Here is a 15,634-nt window from a genome sequence, read left to right on the forward strand (position 1 = left end):
TGCCCCTCCGGGAACGTGCGCCCGCGCGCCGCGGCCCCGCCCCCCCGCCGCGAGGCGCGCCGCTATTGGCCCCGCTCCCCCCCGTGCCGGCGCTGTTGTGACACGTGAGGGCGGCGCACGTGGGGACGTTATGTAAGGCGCAGGGGGAAGGGGCGGGGCCGGCACGCGCGCGAGCTGCGGGGCCGCCGCGCATGCGGGGTGGGGGAGAGGGGCGGGGCAAGGCCGGTCTGGTTGTGCTCCCTCCCGGACAGAGGCCGCGGAGGCTGCCGAGCGACAATGAAGCAGCAACAGCAGCAGCAGCCGCTGGCACCGCCGCCCCCGCAGCCTCCCCAGCAGCCGTCGCCTCCCTTCGCCAGCCCGGGGGTCCCGGCCTTCCTCAGCAAGCTGTGGGCTCTGCTGGGCGAGACCCCCAGCAACCAGCTCATCACCTGGAGCCAGGTCGGCCCTCCCTCCCCCCCCCCACCTCCTACCCGCCCGCGTGTGTCGGAGCCCCCGCCATCACCCTGCGCTTCGCTCCGGCGGGCATCGGGGCCTGCTGGGGCCTCGGCGTGCCCGTGGGGAGGACGGAAAATCAGGGCACGGCCACATGGTTTGGTTGGGCTCGGCCCGGGCTGAGCTGCGCTGCTCGGCAGAGGCCGGCTCGTCTCTGCCCTCAGCCTCTCCCTTGTGTTTTAACTGTGGAGTTGGAGCTGCGGTGCCCGCCCTGGGGGCGCGTCTCCCGCACCGCTGCGGAGGGCGGGGGTGTCTGTCTGGCGGCTCTGACTGAGCAGGCTCGGGCGCCCGTGGGGGTGCGAAGGGGCCCGGGAGCCGGAGGATTTTGCCGTGCGGTTAAGGAGCCGGCGTGGGGAACGTGGAGCTGCGGGGTGGTGGGTGCGCCGGGAACCGGGCTCGCCCTCTGTGAGCCGGGGCTGCGGGAGAGCTCCGGGAGATGGAAGAGCGGCGTGCTCAGGCCCGGTGCTGTTTCCTGTGTGCTGCCCGCGGGGCCGGATCCCGCAGGGACACTGGGGGTCGGCCACGTGGGGCATGGCCGGGGGCTTCCCGGGCTCGGTGTCCACCTGCTGGGGTGGCGGGAAGGGGATGGGCCACGGGAGAGCTCGAATTGGGCACCAGTTTTCTCACAGGGCAGTGAAGGGCTGGCAAGGTGCTGCAGTGAGCATCATTGACAGTTCTAAGCACATATTTTAATAATAACTGCTTCATTTTTTCCCCTATATGCTGTTTTCAATAAAATCTTGTTCTCAAATCGTATCAATATCTTCAAGTGGTATTGAGTTAAACTCAATTGAGAGCTTCTTATTTTAAATGCTCTAGAAATAATGAAATGTCTTAAATATTTTACTGGAAATGATTTACCAATACCTTCAACCAGAACTTCCCAAGGAGGGAGGCAGGAGGCCTCAAGAGATTATGGCAGCTTTTCTTTTTTTTTTTGTTTTCTTTTAGGATGGGATTTTTTTGTGATTTTTGGGGTGGTTTTTGGTGGGTTTTTTTTTGGAAGAGAGATACTAAAGGCTTTATGAAGATTGATATTGTCTACATTAAAAAATGCTGGTTTCGCTGCCTTATGCTTTTGATGGTATATTTCCAAATATATTTTTATGTTTATTTAAAGTAAATGTACCAATACCTGTGTAGGTATCCTTGTGTTATTTTTTAAATTAAAAACAGTAAAAATAATTGAGATTCTGCAAAGCTGTTTCTCGAGGGGAAGGTTCACCCGTCACAGTTGATATTATTAACAACCAGCAGTTCTTGTGCGAGGAGGTATTGGGATTGCGTGTGATGTGGGTGAGGAGTACCAAATGAAGCACTTGGAAGGCTGCTGTGTGCTGGAGTCATTGGCACTAGGAGTTGACTATTATCGAATTTATTATTATCGTATTTAGCTGTGTAGTGAAGCTTACAGGCTTAATGTCTGTGCAGCTTTGCTGTAAGTGACTGTCACGGCAACAAGAACTTGTGGATGTGTTTCCCACATTTTTCATGTGCTGGGCCTGGACAATGTCAAGGTGCTGATAAAGTGAGGCATTGCATGGAAGTTGTCTGTTGGTGTCACAGGTCACTGTAGTGTCACTTGCTTCAGCACCTTCAGTTTGTGAATTTAACAGACAGCATTGGCTAAAATAGTCTGTTCTTGCATTTCTTTTGCTTCCCATTTTTCTTCTACTGATAGGTTCTCAGCAGGAGGTAGGTAGGCATTAGGGGCAGTTTTAATTTCCCTACCTTCCTCTGTGTTAAGGCCTAAGTCATCCAGTAGAGAGCCATTTGTAACATCCTGTTTCTGATGCTCCCTGCTGATTGCTGGAACGAGCTGTTGTGGTTTAACCCCCACTGGTAACTAAGTGCAGCTCAGCCACTTGCTCACTTCCCCACCCCCTGGTAGAGAAAGTAAAAGTCGTGGGTTGAGATGACCATTTAACACTGAAATGAAGTAAAGTATGTGATAACAGTAATAAAACAGAAAGAAAACACGAGAACCAAATGCCCAGTACAATCGGTGACCACCTGCAGGCCGGTACCCAGCCCATCCGAAAACAGCAGTTGGCCCTCCTGCTGGATAACTCCCCAGTTTATATATTGGGCATGATGTTCCCTGGTATGGAATATCCCTTTGCCCAGTTTGGGTCAGCTGTCCTGGCCATGCACCCTCCCAGCTTTATGTGTGCCTGCTTGCTGGCAGTGCTTGGGAGGCTGAAAAGACCTTGACTTAGGTAAGCACTGCTCAGCAACAACTAAAACTTAATTTACTATCAACATTATTCCCTAACTGAATCCAAAACTCAGCACTCTACCAGCTACTGCGAAAAAAATGAATTCTATCCTAGCTGAAACAATGACACCTGCCTTTGGACAAGGACCTTTGTATGGTCTTAACAGCTGGTAGTTTAAGCTTCTTGGGATCACAGAGCTGCTGGCATTTGAGGATAAGAGAAGTGACTCACTAAACTAAAAAGACCTCTTAAGATGCAGGAAAAGTGTTGACATTTGTTGAAGATAAGACTTTTTATTAACTACAGAGTGAGAGTATTGTGGATGTGTAGACAAAACCTAAACCATTTTGAAGTAGGTAATTTGCATTCTGCCAATTACTTGCCCTGTAGTTTAAATGGAGTGCGGTCATTGAAGAACAAAGATCTGATCCGTCTATTTTAGTTCAAGCCTGTGGATTAAATAAAAGATCAGTCTTCCCTCACAATTGGCATTCCAGGAGGGGAATCTTGCTTTAGGTGACTACCTTTTTGGTAACTATAAAACCCAGTGGACACCCTCACCTCTTTGACAGCTTCATCTGCTCTACAGATCCTATCAAACCAATCATGGTTTTATACTGAAAAGCAGATGGGACTGTCAGCTGGTTGTTGGTGTTTTTTCTTTGCTCAGGTTCTTTGTTAAGATTCCTTACTGGCTTCAAGACTACATTTAAAATTGATAGTATTGTCCTGTAGTGAAACTGATCATTGCTGGTAAACAATTATTTCATATCTTCAAGCAGTGTGTAACAGTAGAGATGTTTGCCTTCAGATACAGGTAATGATGTAAATTGATAGTACTCAGTTGCTTTGCAACTGCAAGGTTTGTACCCTTTTTGTTTTGGAAAATTGTAGGCAAGCAGATCAGTAATGTACTGCGTGCACAAAGGAAACATTCCAATCTGGTGATTAATTCTAAAAGCCCAGTGTGTTTTCTGCTATGGTTTTTAAGTAGCTTAATGTGTCTCTCTCATTTTAGAATGGAAAGAGTTTCTTGGTGTTGGATGAACAGAGATTTGCAAAAGAGATTCTTCCCAAGTACTTCAAGCATAACAACATGGCAAGCTTTGTCAGACAGTTAAACATGTGTAAGTTCCTGGATTTTTGCATTCTAGCACAGTTCTAAATCCTGTACATAAACGTTAAGTTATCATTTCCTTTGAGCAGGTGCTTTGTGTTCTCTGCAACTAGGATACTGTCTTATTCTCAAAATTGGTAACAGGATAGTGGGGACAGCATATTTTTAATTTCCTAAAGTGGGTTTTGAGATTTTTCTTTTGTTTTTGTTTTTTTTTTAAGATGGCTTCCGTAAAGTCGTCCATGTTGATTCTGGAATTGTCAAACTGGAGCGAGACGGTCCAGTAGAGTTTCGGCATGCATATTTTAGGCAGGGCCGGGAGGACTTGCTGGAACACATTAAAAGGAAGGTTAGTGAAAATCCAGTGTGTGGAAAACCTGTACTGTTCAATATTGATAAATAGCTAAGTTCTTGTCAAATTTTAATGCAGGATTGTGAGTGCAAATAAGTTCAGACTTTATGGAAACAAACTTCCCTGCTTTCATTTAGATCTTGAGCTTGTAAAGATATTTTGGGGGATTTGACAAGGCTTTCTTTATCTACTTTGCTGTCATTGTAGTGAAGTTTCACAGGTAGCAGAAAAGTGTGAGTTATGTAATATGACAATTTGCAAATGAGTATTAGAAGTGCAGAGCATACTTTGACTTTACCATCAGCAATGTAAGAAACTGCTCATTTATGTAGCTTGTTTCAGAACAAAGTTACTGTAAGCATTAGACTGCACACCCAAGAGAATGGGGCAAATGTATAAACACATTCATTATGCTTCTGAAATGTGCTGTGCTGTTACTGAGTCAAGTGCTTATAGGCAGCAAATAGAAATATGGCAAATGAAACTGGATGTCATGTTAATTCCAGCCAAGAGCACAGCCCCACACAGCTACTTGCTCACTACCCCCATGTCAGGATGTGGAAGTGAATTGGGAGAGTAAAAGTGAGAAGACTCCTGGGTTGAGATGAAGGCAGTTTAATAAATAAAGCAAAAGCTACACACACACAAGCAAAGCCAAACTGGGAATTCATTTACCACTCCCCATGGGCAGGCAGGTGTTCAGCCATCCCCAGGAAAGCAGGGCCCCATCACATGTAATGGTGACTTGGGAAGATAAATGCTATCATTCTGAACATCCCTTCCACTTCCTTCTTCTTTCCCTCAGTTTTATGTGCTAAGCGTGACACCAGATGGTAGGGAATGCTCCTTCGGTGAGGTGGGGATAACTCTCCCAGCTGTGTGTGTGCCCTCTCAATTTTTTGTGCAGCCCCAGCCAACTGGCTGGTGGAGTGAGAAGCAGAAAAGCCCTTGACTCCATGTGTAAGCATTGCTCAGCAGTAACAAAAACATCTCTGTATTGCCAGCACTGCAGCACAACTGCACAAGTCCAAAACAGAGCCCTGTGTTTGCTGTTATGAAGAAAATTACCCCATGCCAGCCAAAACCAGCACAGGGTGATGTACTGGTTATCACCAGGTTTTGTGATGCATTAACGATAAAATAGAGCCCTTGGGAAAATGCCTGAAGAGTCAAGAGTGTACACAAATATTTGTAACAACTAAAGCTAATGTGGTGACAGCTGTGTTTCTGGTTTGGGGTTTTTTTGGATGCTTGGTTTATTATTAAATTAAGTGTATATTTTGCTAACTTTAGTAAGAAAATATACTTCATCACCAAAAGAGAATAATAGTTAAGCATGAGTTAAGGGAAGTGTTGTTTCTGGATTCTGATCTTTTAAAGGTTTCTTCTTCGAGACCTGAGGAAAACAAGATCCGTCAGGAAGATCTCTCTAAAATAATATGCAGTGCTCAAAAGGTGCAAATTAAGCAATCAACTATTGAATCTCAGTTGTCTCTTTTGAAGAGGTAAGTTGCTTCATCAGTATCTGATCCTTAATGCTGAGTAATTGTTGATACTAGATATTGGACAAAGACATGTTTCTAGGTGTCTCTTGATTTCTGGTTGCCTCATTTCAGTTATTGCTTTAGGAACATAAACTTCCATAAAAATTGCTTTAAAATTGAATTTTTTGATATTATTAAAAGTTACAGGCAATGATGGTGTCTGCAGACCTGTCTAGTAGTAGGCAATTAAATGACACCTTTAATAATATTTCCATATAGATGCTGAGTCTGAATATTTAAATCAGCTCTTAGTATAAAGTATGCTGGTTTTTGTCTTCAAGTTTGAAATAGCTAATGTATTGTTTTGAGGCAGAGTTTGGTTTGTGCAGCTTGCATGTAATAATTTTGTAGGACAATTAATGTCTATGCTCATTGTTTTTATTTTCCTGTTGTTTTTGTCCTTATGCCCCACTGTTAAAAATTGTGGAAGTGTTAATACCCGTGAAAAAGTGTTTAGAAAATCTAATTTGGAAATTCATTAGTTACCTTATTGACAAAGAAACGAAATTGAAAATCAAAATGTAAATAGAGTTTTTGTAGAATTTCAGTACTACCTGCTTAGAAATTATGATTTATTCTCAACAGTGAGATAAGTGTCACAAATTACTTAATCCTTTAGAATATGTACATGCAGACTAGATACATAAGCATAAGGTCATGCACTGTAAGTCACATCATCTCAGTAGAAACTATTAGAGTTTCTATTTCTTCTTCTAGAAGATGGTTTCATGACAGTGTACCTCTGTGGCAGAGGTCAGTGATTAGTTCAGGTTTTAAGAAGTAAATTCTCTCATTTCTAGACTTCAGTTCTGCTGACTTGAGTGGTAGAATATTTAGAGGCAAACTTCTTTTGCTTAGGGCATAGTCTTTGTTAGAATTTGAACAGTCTAGAGTCAAAATTATATTTGCCCTTTTGAAATCCGGGATGAATTTGGGTTGAAAGGAACCTCAGAATGCCATCAGGTCCACACTGCTGCCCAGAGCAGGGCTGGCTTTCACTGAAATGGCAGCCAGCTGCTGATTAACTGACAGTTTGTAGAGATGAGAACCTAGGGGTTGGTCTTTGACGTCCATATTGTCATCTCATCAGTTTAAAGTGAATGAAGTAGAAACTGGAGCTAAATCAGAACACCTGGTCCTACAAAACATGTTGAGAAAGTAGTGAAAAAGCTAAGAAAGTTCAGAGTCCCTCACTTCTGCTGTTAATTTTGTGATGGAACTGTACTCTTAAATTGTGTGTTGGACATAGGAGCACTTTGAGGAGCGAGTAGTTCCCTTCATCACACTGCATATGAGCTGCTGTTTCTGAAAGTGTAGTTTAAGGTTTCCTAAAACCCCATACACCAGTGCAGTTTGCTTCTTTGTGTTGAAAATTAAACTACAAAAGAGAGGAGGGTGGTATGTTGTCTACTCATATCCACTGAAGCTTTTGGTACTCATTATCTACCTCTTAACATGGCATACACTGTGGAAGCAAAAAGGCTTGTGGTTACAATAGGGCAGTTTTTACACTGTCTCAGTAATTAGAGTCCTGTGAGTACTGGAAGAACCAAGGTTTCTAAAACAGTGTTTTGTGAAAACTGCTACCTCTGACATGCTCCTGTTATTTTTGGTCACCTAACATGCCTGTTTACTGGAGCTAATGGAGGTAACTGTTAAATGCTGATGGTTAATTTTTAAATGCTGAATGTAGGGGTAATGATTATTGCCAAATTTGGGTATTTTGGCTTTTTTTCCTTTAAAGCAGATGGAAATTCTCTGCAGGCTATGTGTTTGAGTCTTTGTTTCACAGTTACTTTCCAAGGCTGCTTGGTGCCTGTGTGACACTCCCACTCCAACCCCCAATCTAGAAATACATTTCAAAGTGTTTCAATGAAGCCAACTGATCTTTAACAAAAATTAAATACTAGTTTTAGTGTGACTTTTAAATCATCATTTTTAAACAGAGAGAATGAATCCCTTTGGAGGGAAGTGTCAGAACTGAGAGCAAAACAGTTGCAACAGCAGCAAGTTATTCGAAAGGTAAGGCTTCATTCAAGTGTTGTGTGTGCTTGAGTGAGTGCTTCTGAAACAGGAATGCTTTGCCATGTTATCTTGCTTTGCCCTCACTCAGCTTTTTATAATGTCAGATCTCTCTTTAATAGAAAAAACAGCAGGGTGATATATGATGAACAAACCCTAGTAATACAAACATTCAGGGTATTTTATTGCATAAGCAGAAAATAAGGCCAAAGTCTTGTGAACATTTTCAAAGAAAGAGGCTCATGAACATCCTACATCTGTTATTACATTAACCTTAATGGTCCATCCATTTTTTTATTACTTTGGGAATCAGATGTCTACTTCTCTGTGAGCTGCTTGGGAGTAACTTGCTCACTGCAAGAATTTCAAGATTCTGCATTGGAAGTTCACTGCTGCCCCACTTAACTGACCTACTGACTGTATATTCTAGTTACCAGAGGAATAAATAATTGAGTGGAACCTATTGATTATATGTTAACTTAGATTATTTAACAGTTAGATTTATGATCAACCAAAACTGATATAAATGCATAGAGTTTATAATCTATTTTTTTTAACATATCAGGGCATCACTGCAAGTAGCCTTATAGCAAAGACGTACTGATTTTTTTTCCCAGTTTCTTCAAGCCAGATACATACTTTAAAGCCTTAGATTTAAAGCATAAGAGAAGGAAGGCTAACATTTCAGAAGAAATGACAGCTGATGAATACTGTTAATTGTACATGTAATTTTTTTTCTGAATCTGTCAAAAATGTCTTTCACCAGAACCAGTATTTACAGATTTGGGTTATGTATATGGTCCACATCCCTATATGTCTTTTGTCATTTCTAATTAGAATTCTTTTAATCATTTGAGTTGCTGCATGTCTTTCTGTGTCTTGTATGATGTTGTATAAAAGCTGGCTCTTATCACCTGCTATGTGAAGTCTTTAACAATCGAGTAACTATTTAGTTATTATCAGCACTGGTTTATACCTTGATTTTTAGGTTTTCTGAACAGCTTTGTATAAAAGTTATTATGCAAAGAAAGTGTTTTGCTGTTTACATATAGGTTTTATTACTGTTGTCTTTTGCTATAAGATGCCTTGGTGCTTATGAGAAACAATTGCAGAGTAAAGCAACCAACAGTAGTGTTCTCTCCCTTACAGATTGTACAATTCATTGTTACCTTGGTGCAGAACAACCAACTAGTGAGCTTAAAACGTAAGAGGTAAATATGATCTTGGACACTTCCTGTCCACTTGATAAACTGACATGCCTTGTTGACTAATGACCAAAGAGGTAGGTTTGAGATGGCTGCCTCACTTTGCTCTTTCTGATGTAGGCCTCTACTTCTGAACACTAATGGACCTACAAAGTCGAATGTATTTCAGAAAATTGTGAAAGAACCAACTGATAGTAGCCACCATGTAAGTTTTCTATTATGGGTACTCTCTTAATGGAGTGCAGGTGGGCACATGGATCAAATTCATTGTCATATGGAGACTATAACTCAGCTGTGTACTGAGAGCTGTCAGCTTGTACACGTGATAGGCTGTGTTGTTTCCTTTCACAAGCTGGAGGGGTTGATAATCACCATTCACTTTCCAACATAAGCAAATATAAACCAGTTATCTGTGTATTAAATACATGATGGTGCTGAAAGCAGTTGGCTTTTAAGAGTGGTGCTATTAGAAATAGCACATAAAATGTTTCAGTGTTATCTCGGGAATGTGGCATCCCTGGCCCCATACAGGGACAAGGGCCCAGTGTGCTGCTCAGTCATGTCATGTTCCTGTTACGTTTGAATGAGTCACACCACTGAAAGTTGTTTTCAGCTGTCCAAATAGTAATTGGTGAGGAAATTGTTAGAACAAGCCCTCTAGTGTGGCACTAGAATTAGCTTTATAACAAAGTATTGTTTAAACAGCAGTCACTGTTTTAATATTTTTAGTTCTATTGTCTGTCAGTGCTAATATAATTTTATTTCTACACCTGTAGTATTTACCAATTCTTTTTCCTATAGCTGTTATTCTCCAGCATGTTTATTTACTTGTATAGCTTTTTCTATTAAACATAGATCTATACAAACAGCTTGTAATCTCCAAGGTGTAAAAAAACTCTAAGACTTCATTAGATGTGAAGCATTTTAAGATTCAGTGATAACTGTCAAAATGCTGAAGCTCATTGTCCCTCTACCATGACTCTTTTAAAAATAATTCTCAGGTACCTCTCAACAGAAATGAGGGCTTAAAAAAAAGGGAACAGATTTCAGATGACATTGTTATTTATGATGTCACTGAGGATGTGGGTGAGGAAGAACATCCCATGGCTGATGAAGAAAATCTTCCTGTTACACCAGAAACAAGTGAAGATACCACTTCAGATTCTTCCAAGTAAGAAGTCTCAACATGTTTGTGTTGATAAATGACTTTCAGTGTTGTATAACATGCACTAATTCAGATGTCTTAGATAATTTTTTTGGTGAGGTGGTTAGGATTATTCAGCACTTCTGCACATACAGAAACTTCATCTGTGAATTCACACTAGCTTTTGACTTACTGACCTCTGGATTTGTTCCAAAATAGTTAATTGGCTGTTGGAGTTTTAATATCGGGAGGATAGATAGAAACTGGTGAAAGCAATATGTATTATTGCATAATAGTTGAATATACTAAAGCTAGAGTGAGACAAGTCTTCTTTACTTTTTGATTGTGAGTACAGATAGGAATGACTTCCCTTGTTTTTCCAGGTTTTTGTGGAGAAAAATTTACATGTGGTGTATGTCAGATTTTGGTCCTTGCATTAAGCCAATTAATTTCATGGTTCTGGGTTTTTTGTAGTCCAATTGTTTTTTGTAATTGAGTTCCTTCCAGTCTGTACTCCAGTGCTACAGAAGTTCTTCATGTTTCAGCTACAATCAAATTGAAACTCGGTCCAAGGATTTAGATGCAGCTCTCTTCTTGAGTAGCATTGGACTGATAGGGCCTGTATTATGCCTCAAGGAAAAAAAAATAATATTTGTAGCTTATACTTGAATTGGCACTGTTGTTCTTGCTCAGCTGATGCCTGGGAATGCATTCTCTGATAGAAGAGCTTCATGAAAAAAAGGCTGTGATAGAGAGGCAGCGTAACTAACAGCTTCTTAAGGGTTAAGAACCAGAATAGGCATGAAAGCAAATCATTTGAGGCTCGCTCTTGGTTTTCAGGTTTTGTTCCTGGTATGCATAATAAGGTTAACTACAAACCTGTTGACTGGGATGCTTTGTTGTGGGTGCTCCAGAGTTGATGCTGTTCAACAGGAAATAGGCAAAATATATACTGTCTGTCTGTCTGTCTGTCTTGGTGACCTTGTGTTATGTGGTACATACTTCACGTTTATATGCAAGCTTATAGTGGTTCTAATGACAGAAGTGTCAGTGTTCCTATAGCTCTTTAGCAGTTGGTTACTGTAGTCTGGCACAAGAGTGTCTGCTAACTGAGCTGCGTTAATTGTATTGATCATTACAGAACTGTATCAATGAAAGATATTTCGAGTATCTTGTTGTGTTTAGTATTAAAAAGAAGTAGAAAAAGGCTCTTTCCTGATAGTAGCTTGACTGAAGTGAGAGGTAACTAAACCTGTGGAATAATACCCATTTAAGTGTGTATGAAATGCTGTAATTAATTTATCTCACATTACAGCTGTAGCTGTAGCTACCATTCTCCTGATATTGTAATTGTGGAAGATGATAATGAAGATGAATATGCCCCTGTAATTCAAGGGGATAAAAACACTGAATCAGTTGCTGTCCCAGGTAATGCTCCAGCCAGCCATGTCAGTGACAGCACGAGCCCGCTCATGTCAAGTGCTGTACAGCTGAATAACCAGTCAACTTCAACTGCTGAAGACCCAGTCTCTGTGATGGATTCCATACTCAATGAAAATGGAGTAATTTCACAGAATATAAATCTTCTTGGAAAGTAAGTAGTCTGGTCTTTTGTTTTTTCTAGTATTAGAACTGATTATTTGACTGAAGTAAAAAGAACTGAAAAGCAGTTTCTGCTGAGAACTTTAAACTTACAGGCTACTGATATTCCATCCAGTTTCTGAAGATTCTTCTATTTTAAGTATTTTAAGATGTGACCTCTGATTTTAATTGTTAAGTGAGTGAGTTGTTTAATCTGGCAGTGTAATGTTTTGGAGATTGCTGAAATCGTCAGGATTTATTTTTGTCATTCCTGCAGGTGGATTAGACCCATTAGGGCTGTGCAAGAATTGCATCTCTGCTAATGTCATGTAATAGTGTTATATTGACATGATTCCTGTGATACCTATTCCAGAGCACCTGTCTGCTGACTTGGGTTCTCTTCTAAAGAGGCTAAAAGTCTTCATTTTTCCAGAGGTCATTTCTTGTGAAAGACTTAGTTCATTCTAGTTCTGGTAAAGATTTTTAGATGCATGTAGTACATCTGTGTAAAGCTTACTTAAGGATTTCTCTTACTTTATTAAGGGATACAGCAATAAAATACTGTTTGCCTTCTAGAGTTGAACTTCTGGATTATCTGGACAGTATCGACTGCAGTTTAGAGGACTTCCAGGCTATGTTGTCAGGACGACAGTTCAGCATAGATCCAGATCTCCTGGTTGATGTAATTTTGACTTAAAATTAAGTATTTTCATAATAGGCTATAGGAAACATTTGTGTGTATTGTTGCTGTTTAATATGGATTGAAATCACAAATGATCTTTTTTTCCTTCCCTTTACAAAGCAAAGTTATAAATTTTTATGAGTTTCTGGAGCACTGGTATAAATCTTAATGCTACAGCACTGCTCAAGTGAATGCTTAAGTTTCTTACTGACCAGTGACTTGCTTAATGAAATAATGCTGATATTTGTTGTGATGTGAACTTAGACGTCAAGTCAATTAATACTCTTGCTTGGAAATAACCCAGCACATTATCTTTGGTCTTCTCAATAACTGGGGTTAAAAAGAACCTTCCTCCCTGTTGCAAGACCACATTGCTGGCTGGTAGCAGGGTGTTGTCTGCCATGCCTCACATGTCCCCTCTGAAGTGCTGCTCCCTGTCCATTTGTTCCTTAAGCCTAACCTGAGCCCCAGTGCATGAGGTTACTGGCTCCTGGTGACACGTGGCTGCTGAACCTGCTGGAGGGCTGTTGGCCCCCTCTCACTTCACTGAGATCCCTCTTAAAAGCACCTCTGCTCTCCACTTACTGACGGCTCCTTCCAACTTGGTGTCACTTGCAATTTCATCCATCTTGCAGACAGAATTATCCATGCAGCAGTGTCAGTAGAAATTGGTGTTTTAGGACTGCAGCAAACCATGTTAGATGCCATACAGTTGTTTCTTTTGTGGTCAGGGTTCATGGAATTCGACGTAGTCTCCAGTCCTCATAGAGGGTGGAATAAGTACAGGGGTTTTTCTCACACATACAGAAGCAATGGTCTTGTATTCGTAATAGCAACACTGAGATACCTAAAACTTGGATGTCTTTTGTCTTATTCAGCTTTTTACAAGTTCTGTGCAGATGAATCCCACAGATCATGATCATATCACTAATACCAAAGTAAGTCTTAAATCCATTGCTCAACATATGCACTAGTGAGAGATGCAAAATTCACTCATCTTTTGCTGTTTTCTTTACTGGAATCATGGCACTTTGTGCTCTGGCTTTTAAGACTTGCATGAGAATAGGAAGACTGCAGCTGAGTTCATCCTGTTGGGCTTTAAACAACAAAGTAAAAAGCACCCTAATTAATTAGCAGTGCCCTTTAAAACTTGTATTACCTCTACATTATACCAGTCCCTTGACTTTTATATCCCCGAGATTTTTTTATTTGCAAACATGATATGCACTTCTATCAGAATGGTTTCTTCTGTATTGTCTGGTGGGAAGAGAAACCAGTAATAAGCAGTGAAGCAAAGATGTAGCGCTTTGAATTTGTCCAGTTCATTTAAAGCATCAGTTTTGGTTCTTGCTTTGTAGTCTGTGTTTCCATTTCATGTTTTCTCACCCAAGGTATGTTAGTGTGGATAATACTGATTATACCACTGCATCTTATCACAAATAAAAAAATATTTGTCGTAGTCGTTCAGCTGTTCTCCAGTAGCATTGGAACAAGTTTTAAAAGTATATTTTAAAAGTTTGCTTTTGTTCCCAGGTGGAGACAAAGGGAAAAGAAGCTAACAAGAATAGTGCTGGTCCAGCAGCTTCACAGGAAATGCAAGGTACTAAGCCCAGATCAGTTTAGTTGTAGTGATCTATTGAAACGTTTCCACAGTTGAACATTACTCTAAAAGCCATCTCAGTTATTTGCTCCTTATCTGATTTTATGTTATGCTGATAAATAACCAAAACACAATACTTAGTATATTTGCTTTTTAGATTTTTGTCTTCACTAGATGCAGAGAAACTGATGTTTTGCAGGTGAATCTGCAGTAATAATGTTACACATGAACATAACAATTCTTTAAAAACACAAACACCTATCTATTTTAGAAATTATTCTTTAGATAAATAGTGTGGGTTGGATTTTGTTTTTTCCTTCTGCATGTAGAAAGGCACATTAATTGATATTCTGGGCATTTTTTTTCCCCACAGATAAGCAGCTGATACACTACACTGCTTTTCCACTCCTTGCATTCCTCGATGGGAACCCAGGCTCTGCTGTTGAGAGTGGGGGCTTCACAGCTGAAACTCTTTCCACTGCTGAGAAATCCCTGGAAGGGGACGAGCTCCTGGAGAGCAGCCTGGATCCCCAGCCCACCCAGAGCAAACTGGTGCGTCTGGAGCCACTGACGGAGGCAGAGGCAAGTGAGGCCACGCTGTTCTACCTGTGTGAACTTGCCCCTGCACCCATGGACACAGACATGTCCTTCTTGGATAACTGATGTGAGGGAGGCTCTGTATATAGTCATGAACTGTTTATTTAGAATATTGTTTGGTATGAGAGTTTTTTGTACATCACTGTTTTATGTAACCAGATATGTGGAATCTGAAGTACCTTTCCTATCTTATACAAGCAGTTGTTTAGCTATGGAGTTAGACAAGCCACCAGGCACAGCTGGCACTGCTGAGCCCGGCTCCTGCTGCACTGCTGTGAACACTTGGTGTTGCCCACGTTGCTCGTACTGCAAGTAACCAACACTTGTCAATAGTGAGCTTTGGTTTCTGGTTTCTTCTTGTCTTACATATGATGACATAAACTAGTAGTGGATGGTTAGGGAACACTGACTTTCTGTATTTTGGGGGTTTTATTTTTTACATTTTGTTTAACACACATGAGGCTTTTTTGGGGTGGGGGGACCAGGACCTGATGTAGGCTTTTTTTTTCCCTGCTTCAACGGGGAACAAAGTGCCTGTACCTTGCTAAATCTTGGTTCTGCCTTACTTTCACTTCAGTGGAAGTGCTCACACATAGCACAAACTGGGGAAAAGTTGTTGACAGCTGCCAGGCCCCATGACTGCATGAGTACTTTTAACTTGGACCATCTATGCTGACAAAATAAATGTTACTTAAGTGTGATACTTGTCAAAAGTTTGTCTCTTATTCTGTGTGCCAGGTGGTTATGGATTTAACAGCATCTTGTTTTCCTATCCTAGTAGCTGTGCAAGGTCTGCTGTGCTCAGTTCCTGGAAAGTAGTTTCATTATGTCCAGCCTGACAGGTTTATTGATAAGCCTCCAAAAGAAGAAAGAAAACTAGGTTTTATTAACTTCATACATGCAACACAAAAGCCACATTCCCCAGCTCTGGAAGTGGATCCAAGGTTTTTTTCCAAAGGAGTAATCTGGCCACTTGTACAAGGAGCTGAATCCATAGACAGAGCAGTCTGCCCATTTTCTGAATTCAGCCATTTGTTCTTTGCTACAGGACTCAGGAACTTTGTTACAGGACTGTAGAA

General features: G+C 41.2%; 1 protein-coding gene across 3 annotated transcripts; it reads left to right on the forward strand.

The window, feature by feature from the left end:
- Positions 1-201: 201 nt before the first annotated feature.
- Positions 202-15,256, forward strand: HSF2 (heat shock transcription factor 2). 3 transcript variants are annotated; one of them, XM_064707972.1, is made up of 13 exons: positions 203-438; positions 3,730-3,838; positions 4,050-4,177; positions 5,561-5,685; positions 7,671-7,746; positions 8,896-8,957; positions 9,072-9,156; positions 9,953-10,122; positions 11,411-11,689; positions 12,253-12,358; positions 13,237-13,296; positions 13,892-13,958; positions 14,332-15,256. In XM_064707972.1, the coding sequence occupies exons 1-13, from the start codon at positions 277-279 to the stop codon at positions 14,619-14,621; spliced, it is 1,719 nt and encodes a 572-aa protein (XP_064564042.1). In that variant the 5' UTR covers positions 203-276; the 3' UTR covers positions 14,622-15,256. The 3 variants fall into 3 exon arrangements, with proteins under 3 accessions (XP_064564044.1, XP_064564045.1, XP_064564042.1); XM_064707974.1 differs by lacking the exon at positions 13,237-13,296 and having other exon boundaries at positions 202-438; XM_064707975.1 differs by lacking the exons at positions 12,253-12,358; positions 13,237-13,296 and having other exon boundaries at positions 202-438.
- The last annotated feature ends 378 nt before the right edge of the window (positions 15,257-15,634 follow it).

This window comes from Zonotrichia leucophrys, chromosome 3, assembly GCF_028769735.1.
Source record: "Zonotrichia leucophrys gambelii isolate GWCS_2022_RI chromosome 3, RI_Zleu_2.0, whole genome shotgun sequence".
Classification (NCBI taxonomy): Eukaryota; Metazoa; Chordata; class Aves; order Passeriformes; family Passerellidae; genus Zonotrichia; species Zonotrichia leucophrys.